A 13103-nucleotide genomic window follows, 5' to 3' on the forward strand; every position below is an offset into this window, starting at 1 on the left:
CCGGTGGTGGGGCAGGCGGCAGCGCGGCCCCGCGCCAGACCCGCACCCGGCCCCGGACCCCGACCCGGCCCCGCCCGCCGCCGCCATGGCCTCGCTGCTGAAGGTGGACCCGGAGGTGAAGCTCAAGGTGCGCCCGCCGGGCCGGGCCGCCGCCGGGCAGCGCCTCGGGGCGGGGCGGGCGCGGGGCCGCCCCGGGGCGCCGCCGCCCGGCCGGTTCGCCCCGGCCGTTGGTCGTGCGGTCGCCGAGCGCGGCCCAACCGCCCGGCTCTGCCCGCCCCGGCGCCGCCGCCCCCGCTCGCCCGGCCGCCGCCGCACCGCGGGAGGGCGGGGGCGGGGACGGGGCTGCTCGGCGGCCGCCCCGAGCGGTTCCCTGGCGAGGGGCGGCCGCTGGCCCAGGCGCGGGCCCGCCCCGGTGGATCTTCCTCCCCGCCCCGGGCCGCAGCCAGCCCGGGCTCGGTTTCCCGTTCCCCCCTCGTTGCTCTGCGCCTTCTGGCCCGGCCTTTCGAGCGCGGGCGAGAGCGACGGGGAGCTGCTGCTGGGGGCCGCCGGCAGCCGCCGCTCGGGGCTCGCAGCTCCGCCAGCTCTCGGCCCTTTCTCGCGGGGACGAGAGCCCGCAGAGGCCCGGGGTTCAGCTCTCGGCAGCTCGGGGCGCAGCACTCGCCTTGCGCCGAGCCCGGCTTTCTGAGAGCGGCTCCGAGCAGTGACTTTTTCCCTTCCGCAGGTTGACTCCTTCAGGGAGCGGATCACGAGTGAGGTGAGTATCCCGCTGCTCAGACCGCGGTAGGGCCGGAAAGAGGCCGTTCGCCCCGTCTTTCTGATGGACTTGATTGCGATTTGAGCCTCTCCTGGAAGCTTAGCAGCGCTCAAGAGCTTCAGTCGCCGGCTGGAGCGAGGCTGCGTGGCCTCATGGCTCTCCCGGCATTGCTCACCTTGGCTTAGCGTGGGGGCTGGCAGCAGGCGGAACACGTGTTCTGTGCCTTTGGGCGGTCGATTTCCCTGGTGCCTCGCCTGCCCGCGGGAACCTCGCGGCGTTGTTTCACGTCATTTTCTGTTCTTTCTCTCTCAGGCTGAGGACCTGGTGGCAAACTTTTTCCCAAAGAAGCTGTTAGAACTCGATGGGTTCCTTAAGGTAAGGTGTATGTTGTGCTCTGTATCCTTTTCCATTTTCAGGCTACCTATCGAGAGTGACCTGGCAGGTCTCCTGTGTACGTCCCTGCGTGTTTCCCCTTGTTGCAAAGACGCGAAGCGGTGGCTCCGTTGCTTGCGTGCATTTGAGTGCTGTTAGCTCTAGAGGGGGTGCTTCCTTTTGCAGTTTTCTTTGTGTGATCACCACATTTATCTTTCCTACGTATTCGGCAACTTCGGGCTGTCCTTCGCCATGCCGTGGTCTCGCAGGGACTCCAGCGTTGCAGACAGTTGATAGCTGTGATCACGGTCTGGAGCTGGCACGCTGCTCTTGGGTGGAGGGAGGTCTCCTCACGGGCTTATTGTTAGGCTTTTTTTTCATTCATCCTTATTTTGTGGTTGGATAAGAGAGAGCTCTGAATCTTTTGTCTTCTCACTGTGTTTAGTGTGACAGAATTTGTTAGATCATAATTAAATAACAAATCTGCTTTATTTTCCAGGAGCCTATCCTGAATATTCACGATCTTACTCAGATCCATTCGGACATGAACCTCCCAGTGCCTGACCCAATTCTTCTCACGAACAGCCACGATGGACTGGACGGGGTAAGGTTACTCTCTTGGCTGTGATCCCTGCTTCTGTTAATTAAAACTGCATGGCTTGCTCTCTGCTGGAGTGGGATATTCTTATTTGATAGCAGGCTATGGCTCTCCCAAAGGCTTTAGGAATTGGTCTCTTGAGCCTGGGAAGTCTGCTGGAGGTAACGCTGTGCTCTGCACTCCTCCTTTGTTTTAAAGAAGGATGCTTAGAAACCAGGAGCGTAGCAGAGGCTCTGAAGTTTTCCTTATTTCCTTTGTGACACTGTTGTAGCTTACGACTAGTTTGTGAGTAAAACGTTTTGTGTATTGTAGCCAAATATGAAAAAGAGGAAGCTGGAAGACCGCGAAGAGACCTTTCAGGGTAAGAGTCCCCAAGTCTCTTGTGTTGCTGCCTGCCCCCTGAACCATGCACCGTGCCTTAGGGGTACGAAATCACACGAACCCCACTTGCCCTGTCCTGACAGCGGCCGCTGCTCATGCAGGCCTGTCCCCGCAACCTCTCAGAGCCTGACCTACGGACGTTCTCTTGTGGAGGAGTCAGGTTCCAGCTCTTAGCAGCATAATTAGGACTTCTCTCATAAACATGAGTAGTACTTGCTTGAGCCTGGCTTGCTGACAGAGGCAGCTGATCTCCCTGTGGCTCTGTGCTGAAAGCTCTCCTTGTCTGGACGAAGATACCAGGCTTTGGATTAAGCTGAGGCAGAAACAGCTCATACATGCGCATCAGGAAAATCTTTTGTGCCCAGCCTCAGCAGCCTAGAGCTCTTCAAGCTCTCATCTCTGCTCCGTGTTTTCTCTTTTCCTTCCTTTGTGGTAATCGCTGTTACCCCGTGTCAAATTTCCCCTTCCCCACAGGTTAGCTCTAGCCTGGCTCAGTGTCCGCTAGCCTTTGCGGGAGATAAGACACTCAGGTGGACCTTTGGTCTGATCCCCTGGCACAGCCGTTCCTGCGTGGTGCTGATGCCAGGTGTTTTTCCCCCTCTGCCGCTAGGTACCAAAGTGTTCATGATGCCCAACGGGATGCTGAAGAGCAACCAGCAGCTGGTGGACATCATTGAGAAAGTGAAACCAGAAATCAGGCTGCTTATTGAGAAGTGTAATACGGTGGGTACGAGCGCTGGAGACAGCAGGAGGCCTTTGCTCCTGGAGAGGCAAAGCTGCTCCGAGTGGAAGGAGCCGGCCCCTCTGTGTTCTGTAGCTGAGGAAAGGCAGGATTTGGATTACAGTGTCTGAAAGCGGCTGGGTGGCAGGTGTAGGGAAATAATGTTTTTCTGAGCCCTTGGGGAGCTCTGTAGTTCACCTCCTGAAGGAGGATGATGTCCGTTATGCAGGCTCCTCTCTTGAGGCTTTTCTTCACCCTCCTTTTGCACAGTCGCAGATGCCTGCTGAGAGCTGCTGTGGCACGGTCAGGAGAGCTTCCCATGGGAAGCCGGGCTTGCGTGGCGTCCCAGCCGTGTGGGCAATGATCTCCTCAGAAGCGTTGCATGACCATGAAGGACCTGCAGTTTATCGTGAACTGCATGGCAAAGGCAGGGCCCTGGGGGCTTTTGGTAAAACTTTTGAAAGAGGTCTCTATGGAGATGTTGGCGTTGATCGGTGTTGTGATCTTTCCGTCACAGGTGAAAATGTGGGTGCAGCTTCTCATCCCCAGGATAGAAGATGGAAACAACTTTGGTGTTTCTATTCAGGTAAGGCGCCACTGGCTCTGTGCCCTGCCGCAGGAGCGAGCTGTGCGGCAGGGACGTGGATCTCTTGGGTTCCTCTGAATCTTTGACTTGATGGTATCCAGCAGCTGCAGCCGTGGGGTTGGTTTAGTTTTTAAAACCCAGACCTGAGCTTGACATGGCGCTGCTGGGACACGTTGCTTTCAGAGCCCTGAGGGGCAGCTGCAGTCTCGTGAAGGTAATGGCTTCCTTGTCCTCCCTGCAGGAGGAAACAGTTGCTGAGCTTCGAACTGTGGAGAGTGAGGCAGCGTCCTACCTGGACCAGATTTCTAGGTAGGCGTGGAAGAAGAGGCCTCTTTTTTTGGGATCCTCTTGGGAAAAGTAAAGTGCTTGGGGAAGGTCCCCCAGCTTTTCTAGGGCAGCTTGGGCCTGAAAAAAACCTTGGTGCTATTTATCTGACCTTTAGTCTCTCCCTTTTCCTACCAGATATTATATCACAAGAGCAAAGTTGGTTTCCAAAATAGCTAAGTACCCTCATGTGGTAAGTAAACGGGGAAGTGGAGGTTTCTGTGTTACATGCTGCTGCTTTTTGGGACTCTCTGGGCCACTTCATCACTGTCCTTTCTGAGCTGAGGGTCCTGGGGGCGAAGGGCGGGTTGTAGAAGGATCAGAATATCGGCGTTAGAGGAGAGCAAGCTGAAGGGGCGCTCCTTTGTAGACGGCAGGCCTGCACTTGGTGTGTGGGAGGCACAGCTGGGCTCAGGCCACTCAGCCATGCGTCTGCTCTCTGTAGGAGGACTACCGCCGCACGGTGACAGAGATCGATGAGAAGGAGTACATTAGTCTGCGCCTGATCATTTCAGAGCTGAGGAATCAATATGTAAGTGAAAAACCGGAGCTCGCGCTGGCTCCCTGCACAGCAGTGGACAGAGCCTTTTTGACCCTGCTGCTGCTCTCCCCTCTCCCTATGAGTACACCTAGTCCTGGCAAGAAGCCTTGCCTGCCAAAATAGTCCTTCCACTTCTGTGGGAACCTGTGATCCTAAGCTCTTCATGCAGTACAAGCCATTCCTGGGGTCTGTAAAGAAATCTGGTTTTGGTGTTACGTGCAGTGGCTTCTGTAAGGTCTGGCTGAAAGAAGCCCTTTCCTTAACCAGGTGTGCGGTTGCACGCAGGGGCTGCGGGTGGTGCCGAGGCGAGGTGTGCTGCTGCTTTAGCCAGGGCGCGCTGTGAAAGCTGAACGCTGGATGGCTTCATCCTTCTTGTCTGAGTCCTGTTCTCCCTTTTTGCAGGTCACTTTGCATGACATGATCCTTAAAAACATTGAGAAGATCAAGAGGCCTCGGAGCAGCAATGCTGAGACCCTCTATTAAGTGTCAACGTTTGAACTTGAGAACTGTTCAGTCAACTAAAGACCGTCATTGCCTTGGTTTGTTACGTGACTATCGAGATGGGAAACTGGCTGGAAATAGTACTGCATTCTTAGTTAAACTCTAAAGAAATTCTCGCCTAGTTTTGTGATTGGTTTTGTTCAGGTCTCAGGAGCTCTCCCTCCCTCTAGTAACTGGTAATGCGAAGGCCGTGCTGCTTTGGGGTGCCCTAGAGGCTACTGCAGAGTGAGAGCACCAGCCAGGCAGGAACATTCCTTCATGCCTTTCTTCCTACCTGAGTAGGAACGACACTAGAGACCAAGCCCTCGTCCTGTCCCATCCCTTGGCTGGAGGCTTCGCTGGGGTCTCTGGGGATGGGGCAGACAGTCTGCAGCCCGAGAGCGAGCCCGGGGGTGGTGCAGTGGTGGAGATGCTCGCTCTCTTTGCTGCCGGCTGTAGCTGGGCCCCTCCGCCGCCGCTGCTCTGCACTGACCGACTGCAAAGACAGGGGAACCTGCCCCTCCTGGGCTGGCGGCAGCAGCACGCTCCAGTGCCGCCGAGCAGTCTGCACTCCTTTTCTGGCTCTCTTCTGACTCGGCAGAGCCTGCCTCATCTGCCTCTGCCTTGTCAGTGCTGGCTAGGTCAGTGCAGAGCACAGGGTGGTGCTTGAAACTAGGGCTGGTCGCTCTCCTGGCTGGTCGTGAGCCCAGGTGGCTTCTGCTCCCGTTTGCGATTTGACTAGAGCCGCTTTCTCGGCTAAACCCAGCGTTACTTCACATACGTCCTGGTGCCCCTTCAGCATGAGATGCTTCTGCCCAGGCTGAGAGAAGGGAGGGGCGGGAGGTCGGATACTAAAGCCCTGGCAGTCTCCGCCCGCGGTCAGCCTGAGACCCGCTGTCTCCTGGCAGCGCTCCCGCTGCCCGGGCCGAGCAGGCCAGCTGCGACACTTGGTGCTTGGGGCTGAGGATGGCCGATACCCACCTGGTACCGTTGCAGACCCTGTAGTCTTTCCCCTGCAAAGGGCACGCTCCTGTGCCTGGTGACTCTCTAAGCCGCCGGAACGTTTCATGGTCCATTACAAACCCCTTTGGAAATGACTGGTTGTGTTGCGTCAGTTTTTGTGTGTGGCAAGTGGGCCCATAACGCTGCAGGCTCCAACGTTTTCTTATTTATAGTATTTCTACTTAAGTCCCTTATTCAGGGAGCTTCAAATCATTTGTTTCAGGAACCTTGCTGTTCCCTGGGTCTTGCTGTTACACCCGTATATTCTTATTGTGCAGTAGCCTTAATAGTTGTGTTAACCTCATTGTAACAACAGTGACAAATGGAATGAACTTTCTCCCCTCCTTTTTTTATTTGTTTTTGTTTCTTCTGCTTCCACATCTAAGAGCCATGTTGTCTCTCGCTGGTTTCCCAGGGATTTGCCCAGAGTGTGGAGGGCCGCTGGCCTTTGCTATAGACTCTTCTGTTGTTGTTTGTAGTAAGTCAACTCTTAGTCTTCCCGCTAATAAATATTCAGTAACAAACCAACTGCGTTCTAGCTGCTGTCTGGGAGCAGCACTTCCCCTTGTGTTTCTTTGTATTGATTCCTTTTAATTTGTTCGGCTCTCTTTGCCAGATGAAAGTATGTAAACTTTTACCATGTCGAGAAATTAAAATAAGGTACTTGGAATTCTTTTAAGGTAGCCCCTTGTGTGTGATACTGAGCTCTTAGGCTGTGCAGTGTTAACGTCTGTTCTGGTCCTGCCTATCTCACATCCAGTTGCTCTTTCCCTGCATTCTCCTCATTCCTCTTTTTGACTCTTGTAAACTGCTATGCACGGCTTTCTGGGTTGTTTCTGTTCCTTCAGCACGCCTTACGTTAGGCCCACGGTCTTGGGTTTAACGTGATCTGTCCCATCTCAACCCAGCGTGTGGGACTCGGGCCATCTCGGTTAAAACGGACGCCAGAGATCTGCGTGGCGTGTCTCTGAGTCCGCAGCCTGCTCCGTGGCTGCTCCTGCGCCTCGGCCGAGCAGGTGCCCGCAGCGCTGCGCTGGGGCAGGCGCCTGGATGCACGCCGGTGCGTGTGTTTGGTGCACGGTCCGTTTGTCTCTCGGCTGCTCCGTGCACCCGGTACCAAAGGAAACGCGGGCCGCCCTGCAGTCCCCCAGCTGAAGTGTCCTCTGCTCTCCCCAGGGGATCGTCCTTGTTCTTGCCGCGCATCCTCCCCTGCCTGCTGCACCACAGCCTGGGGTGCAGAGACCTCTCCGGTGGCCCTCCTGTCCGCCAGCCGCTGGGGTGCGGGCCCCTCTGTGAGCCTGTCCCCCGGGACAGGCAGAGCTCGGCGCCTGGCTGGGGCTCGGCCGCCCTTGCCGGCCGCGGTGTCGCTAGATGGGGCCCGTGCCCAGCCCCAGGGGCGGCCGCCGCAGACCGGGGCTCCTGCCTGGCACGTCCAGCCTCGCAATTTTCAGCTGCTGAGAAGCAGGAGCAGCCGCTTGCGGACGGACGCTTCCTGCCTCCTGCAGGGCCGCCTGCCCCACGCTGCTTCCTGCGGTGTGGGAAAGTCCTGCCGGAGCCCGAGCTGCTCCGGGGAAGGCGGGAGTCGGGCTGAAACAGGTCACTGGGAGCCAAGGCGGCTGGAGCCAGAGCTGAAAGGAAGGACTGTGGCTGGCGGGACTCAAGGTGGTGCAGCGCGAGGGGTTCCTCCTCCCCACCGCCAGAAGAACCTGAACTGCCAGGAGGCCCGTGCCAGCAGTCCTGCCGAAGGACGGAGCATCCAGGACAGATGTCTTGGCGGGTGCCGGCAGGGAGCGTGGTTCATCTGCAGGAGCAGGGGAGGGTTTGTTGTCTGTGCTCTCCACCCCTCGGTCTCATGCAGTGGTTTCTGCTTGGCTCTCCGGGGGAAGTGGCAGCGTGCCGTCAGGGCTCTGATTCCCGGGTTCTGGAGACATCCCAGCTCAGACGCAGTGACCGTTAAAACTTTGAGAAGAGAATAAAGGCACAGCGGTTGTGTGCAGACGCAAACGCTGCCAGAAACGCAGCCGGCGTGGGTAAGGGTCAAGCAATTCCACCCTTTAACAGTTTCAACACAAGCAGACCCTAGGAGATGAGGGAATGGGAGTGGGAGTTTTCCAGAGCCTCAGGTCCGGCTTGGGGTACGCTGAAGACTCGCCTGTGTCAGGAGAGTTGGCAAGGGGTTTTCTGTACCGTAGTCTTTACTCAGCTGTCTGGCACTCGCTGATTCCGAGTTTCCCTGAGCCAAAAGCTGTCTGTCTCTGGTTTTGGTTTCTATAAATTTCAGAGACTATTTTTTGCCACCTCTACCTTTCTGTGCGAGCGAAAAACAGCAAACTCCTGTTTTCCACACTTTGTTTGGGAGACGTGGACAATTTAGCAAATATAAGATGCGCTGATGGGCAGCACGTAAAAGCCACGTGTAGCCAAAATAAACCTTGGTAGGATGTGAATTCTCTCTATCAGGTGCGGGGCAGAGCGACGGGCTCACCAGGCTGGGGAGCTGGGTTGCGGCAAGAGGTATGTGCACCAAACAGGTCACAAACAAGTTACGCTGCTGTTAGTCAGACATGTAATTTTTTAAATTCTAGGTTAGCTTTAAGCTGCTTCAGGCTTCTTTTGGAGGAGGTACACAAGCAATTCAGTGGTATGCATGGCCCTTAAAGATCCACGATCACTTGTCCTCAGTGAGGTCTTGACACAGGTTTCTGGGCTCTGCAGGCTCAGCGAATTACTCTGCTTCCTGACATTTCTACTGCAAGATGGAGACGGATTTAGGGCTGTTCTCTTTATTCTGAAACAGAGCTCCCAGAAAGCGCAGGCTGATTCTTGTGTTGCTTGTAATAGGCTTTAAAAGTCCCCAGCTTGAAAAGCCCAGCAGAAATGGACAGTATTAAATCAGGTGGTGTTAGACATGGCATCCACGGCACGGGGCCTGCCGTGGGGCAGGGGCGGCATGGAAAGCTCCGTCTGTGTCCTGCGGAGCTGGGGTGTGTGCTGGGGGTTGGTTTGTCGTGGGGAAGTCATTACAGCTTAGGGTTCCTCTTTTTTCCCAAACACAGAACAAAGAGCATTCCCACACTTTATTTTCGGACATCTCCCAGGCAAGCTGCAGGGTTGAGCTGTGATTTGTGGGGCAGTAAGGCCTGTGGACTTTGTCCAGTTCTCTTAAACTGCTGCTGTGCTGCTTAGAAAATGACCGTCTGTAATTGCAGCCTGTGCCTTGACTTTTGGGGACTTGGGATGCAAAACCAAGAGGCGAAGTCAAAACGGAATGATCTGCTCTTTCCCTACTTCTTTAAGGAAATGTCAGTGCGAGCGTTGTGCATGCAGCCGCAGAGGAACCTCTGCAGCAGTCTGGGCTCAGCTGCGTAGGTGCGCGTTGCGGCAGCGCTTGGTGAATTCCTGGGAGGCAGGAGGCAACGTCCCGGCTCCGCTCGAAGCCTCGACTGGGGCAACATCGCTTCCTCTCTGCACCCTGAGTGAAACGGATGCCATGTTCTAGGCTTACACCAAAAGGGCATTTTTCTTTCAAGCCTAACCCCGAGTAATCCTCAAAGCCTTGTTGACTTCATGGATTGAAAGATTGACTTGGAAGTCAGCGCCGCTTTGGTTCATTTGGGGCTACTCAGAGGCCCCTGATTCTCCCACTGGAGGCCAGCTGAAAGTCGATGAGAGCAGGGTACCTCTGAAACCTGTCGCTGTTGCATCCCGCGTAGCCAAGGCGCTCTCATCTGTCCTGTCTCTCCCTGTTGCTCGTGTCCGTGCCGCAGAGCGAGCCCCTCTTCTGGCACAGCGGCCACGCGAATTGACTGCTGCGGCTCTGCAGGCTTTGCTGGCGCAGCGGCCGGTAAGGCAGAGATGATGCGCGCTGGCACGGAGCGGGCGTGCGTGTCCCGGACCGGCACAGCTGCGGCCTGGGCTAAAGAAGGCTGAGGCTGCCAGCGGTGGTGAGGATACTGGAGTGCGTCCTATGGCAACGTGGCCGCCTGCCTACCAGTGTGGTGTCTGGTAAGCACGGCCGCAGGACCAGGGAGGGGACGAGCCCAGGGCGAGATCCGCTGCAGAGGAAGAACCGGAGGCAGGGCTGAGGCTGGGGGGTGTCTCCCACCAGGAAACTCTGACGGGAGGAGGAAGAGAAGGCCAGGGTGAGGTGAGGTGAGGCTGGCAGCAGGAGTGGAAATGTTGGGTTGGATCTGCAGCCCTGGTTCTCTTGGATGCCTTGTGCCTCTCAGCACCAGCACGGGGACGGGCAGGGATTGTAGCTAAAGCGGCGTGTCTTGTCCGTCCCAAGCATCTGCTGCACGGCAGGATGGAGCACTGAGTCCTGTTGTTCTGCCACGACCTTTCGACGGCGAGGTGAGACCAGCAGAGACACCTTCGGCGGGACACCTTCGGTAGAAACCCCGGAGGTGGCTGCTCGGCCTGGGCCACGGTGGCTGCTCAGCCTGGCGGCACAGCGGCAGCGGGCACTGCCATCCTCCGCCTGCTTGGATGCCGCGGGTCGGGGATGGTTTTGTCCTTGAGGGAACTTCTCAGAAGCTGCACCTCGGTTTATCTTTGAACCGGAGGCAGAGACAAAAGCTGCGTGATCTTGTTTCAGTGGAATGCTGGGGGATTCATTAGTTCGTAGCTGTTCAGAGGTGCAAACTAAGAGCTGGTTGTTCACAGCGCATTGGGACCCGAATCTCATCCTGAGCTACATCTCTCCATGCCTGCCAAAGTTTTTCTACTACTACACAGATGGATGTGTTTTCAGTGAAGGCTTCCACGTGGAAGGTTGAAAAAAATAAAATGAAAAGTAACTCCAAGCTTGGAACCATGCTGCCAGGGAGAATGTTTACAAGGAAGCAGCCTGATAAACAAGGAAATTGGGTGAGTTGCAAAGAGGTGAAATTCTGCGTTCTGGCAACAATTCCCAGCTTGTCAGAGCCTCACAGTGGTCCCAGCCACCTCGGGCTGACTACAGGATCTTGATTTTTACAGGCAGCCTCAGGAAGCTAGGTTGGACTGAAAAAGTAACAGAATTGTATGAAACTTGTCTGAGTCACTGACCCTGCATCTCCACTAGTGCTTTCAGGGCACTGCTCGTGGCAGAGGACAGAGGAGGCTGCAGCTGAGAGAGGAGAGCTGCCCTTTCTGGTCACCACGAATTTCAGATCTCCTCCCCTAGCCTCTCCCAGTCCTTTGTACTTTCTGTGCTAATCCATCCAGCGCAGCGTAAACTGACGGAGGCAGCAGCTAGAAACCCTGCTCTGAAAGCTGCTGTGAATGCCTCGGGACCAGCAGCAGCATGCACATGAAAACCGTGCTCATCCTCCTCGTTCTGGCTTTGGCCACGATATTTGCTTTAGTCTGTGTGTTGCTGACCAGAGGAAGGGCCCCCGGCACCTGCCAGCACCGGCCCCTGGAGCAGGAGGACGGCGATGATGGCCAGAGCCTGGTCTTTGCCGATCTGACGCCCGAAGAGATGGCGCAAGTGGTGCGGTACCTGCAGGGAAACCTTGGCGTGCGGCTGGTTGACGCCTCGCGTGCAAAGCCCTCGGAGAACTGCATCGCCTCCGTCGACGTGCAGGTCCCCGCCAAGGCAGAGGTGCTGCGGTTCCTGGATGCGGGGGGGCCTCGCCCCCCCCGGGAGGCGCTGGCTGTGCTGTACTTTGGGAACCAGCCGGACCCCAACGTCACCGAGTACGTGGTGGGTCCGCTGCCGACGCCGGCGTATCACCGGGATGTGACGGTGCAGAAGTACGGGGGAAAGGTGCCCTACCACCGCAGACCGACGCTGGCCGTTGAATACAAGCAGCTTGCAGGGTTTTTAAAAACCCAGGTGCTCCCCACAGCTCCATCTTTCATGCGTCAAGTAATGGAATACGATGGAGCCAGTCTAGCGCCCCTGATAACTGCTCCCCATGGATTCCAGTCTGGAGATCGGATCACCTGGTTCGTTTTGTTTCAGAATGTGAGTGGGTTCTTCGTGCACCCGGTGGGGCTGGAGGTGCTGGTGGACCACAGCAGCCTGGACATCTCCCGGTGGGCGGTGAGCAGGGTCTTCTACAATGGGCAGTACTACAGGGACATGGTTCAGCTGGAGAGCGCCTACGTGCAGGGTCGCATCAGCGTGGAGAAGGTGAGGAAAGCGCCGCAGGACGGGGACTTCTCGTCCATGAAGCCCCGGGCGCCTTGGGCTGCGCCGTTCCCTTTGCAGTACGAGCCCCAGGGTCCCCGCTACAGCGTCAGGAACAACCACGTCCTCTTCCAGGCCTGGAGCTTTGCCTTTGGGATGAGCGTGAACACGGGCCTGCGCCTGTTCGACGTCCGACACAAGGGGGAGAGGGTTGCCTACGAAATCAGCGTCCAAGAGGCGTTGTCAGTGTACGGCTCCAACTGCCCCGGCGGGATGTCAACGAGGTACATGGATGGGAGCTTTGGCATTGGGCGCTACACCTCCCCCTTGGTGCGAGGGGTCGACTGCCCCTATTTAGCGACGTACCTGGATGTGCACTACCTTGCTCATTCCCAGGTCTCTAGAATTAGTAAGAATGCCCTCTGCATTTTTGAGCAGAACCTGGGCTCCCCTCTGAGGCGCCACTACTCCAACGTGCAGTCGCTCTACTATGGGGGGCTGGTCAACTCCGCGCTGGTCGTTCGGTCCATTGCGACCGTGGGCAACTACGACTACGTCTGGGACTTCATCTTCTACCAGAACGGGGCCATCGAAGGCAAGGTCCAGGCCACGGGGTACATGAGCTCATCCTTCCTGCACGGGGACGGCCTGAGCTACGGCAATAGGGTTTGGGAGCACACGCTGGGTACGATACACACCCATGCCATCAACTATAAAGTGGACCTGGATGTGGGAGGTAGGTCTGGGTCTTCCTTTAATGTCTGCCTTTATGGTGGTAAACCCCCGAGCTGTGGGGGGATTGCCTCCTGGTCTGTAGAATCCCTAGTAACTGACATCAGAACTCGGCTTTTTCACTCTCCCAACCTCTTCTTTCATTGCAGAATTATTTTTCTATGTATAGAATAGTCTGTCGAGGTCAAGGAGTCGCAGGCAGTGTGAATTGTCTGGGAGCTCTGTGTTCAGTCCAGGGAAAGTATGAAACGTAGCAGCTGAAAAATGTTTGTGTTTCCTTGAGGCCTCATGTCTGGCAGGGCGAGTGTTGCCATAGGCATGGCCAGGCAGACAGGGAGACACAGCCCTGTCTGCGGGGCCGAAGGTGTCAGCCCGCTCTTGCTGCGCCCGATGCTGGTCCTGGCGCTCCTTGTGCCATGGGAAAGTCCGTTTTGTATCTGGATGGCCCAGCGTGAGCAGGGCAGCTGGACCGGTGCTCTGCAGGGCTGGGCGGG

The 13103-nt window shown here is 56.6% G+C and overlaps 2 protein-coding genes across 4 annotated transcripts in view; both read left to right on the top strand.

The window, feature by feature from the left end:
- PSME3 (proteasome activator subunit 3) overlaps nt 1-13103 on the top strand; it is an 18780-nt gene continuing 5677 nt past the window's right edge. Inside the window, exons 1-12 of one of the 3 annotated variants that reach the window (XR_014230380.1) lie at nt 1-127; nt 722-754; nt 1067-1129; nt 1626-1730; nt 2037-2085; nt 2716-2828; nt 3344-3412; nt 3654-3721; nt 3875-3929; nt 4182-4268; nt 4680-4816; nt 6936-7000. Coding sequence is in view for 1 of the 3 variants with exons in the window: in XM_082331829.1 (XP_082187955.1) it covers nt 86-127; nt 722-754; nt 1067-1129; nt 1626-1730; nt 2037-2085; nt 2716-2828; nt 3344-3412; nt 3654-3721; nt 3875-3929; nt 4182-4268; nt 4680-4760 (765 nt within the window). In the remaining 2 variants the exon portion in view is untranslated. Of the gene's footprint in view, nt 128-721; nt 755-1066; nt 1130-1625; nt 1731-2036; nt 2086-2715; nt 2829-3343; nt 3413-3653; nt 3722-3874; nt 3930-4181; nt 4269-4679; nt 6512-6935; nt 7001-13103 lie in introns of those variants that run through there. The other 2 variants (XR_014230379.1, XM_082331829.1) reach the window with 2 other exon arrangements.
- LOC309600145 (uncharacterized protein) overlaps nt 9216-13103 on the top strand; it is a 16528-nt gene continuing 12640 nt past the window's right edge. Inside the window, exon 1 of the mRNA XM_082332210.1 lies at nt 9216-12772. Within this exon, the coding sequence (XP_082188336.1) occupies nt 11047-12772 (1726 nt within the window). The 5' untranslated portion in view covers nt 9216-11046. The remainder of the gene's footprint in view (nt 12773-13103) is intronic.

This window comes from Platalea leucorodia, assembly GCF_965183815.1.
Source record: "Platalea leucorodia genome assembly, chromosome: 22".
Taxonomy (NCBI): Eukaryota; Metazoa; Chordata; class Aves; order Pelecaniformes; family Threskiornithidae; genus Platalea; species Platalea leucorodia.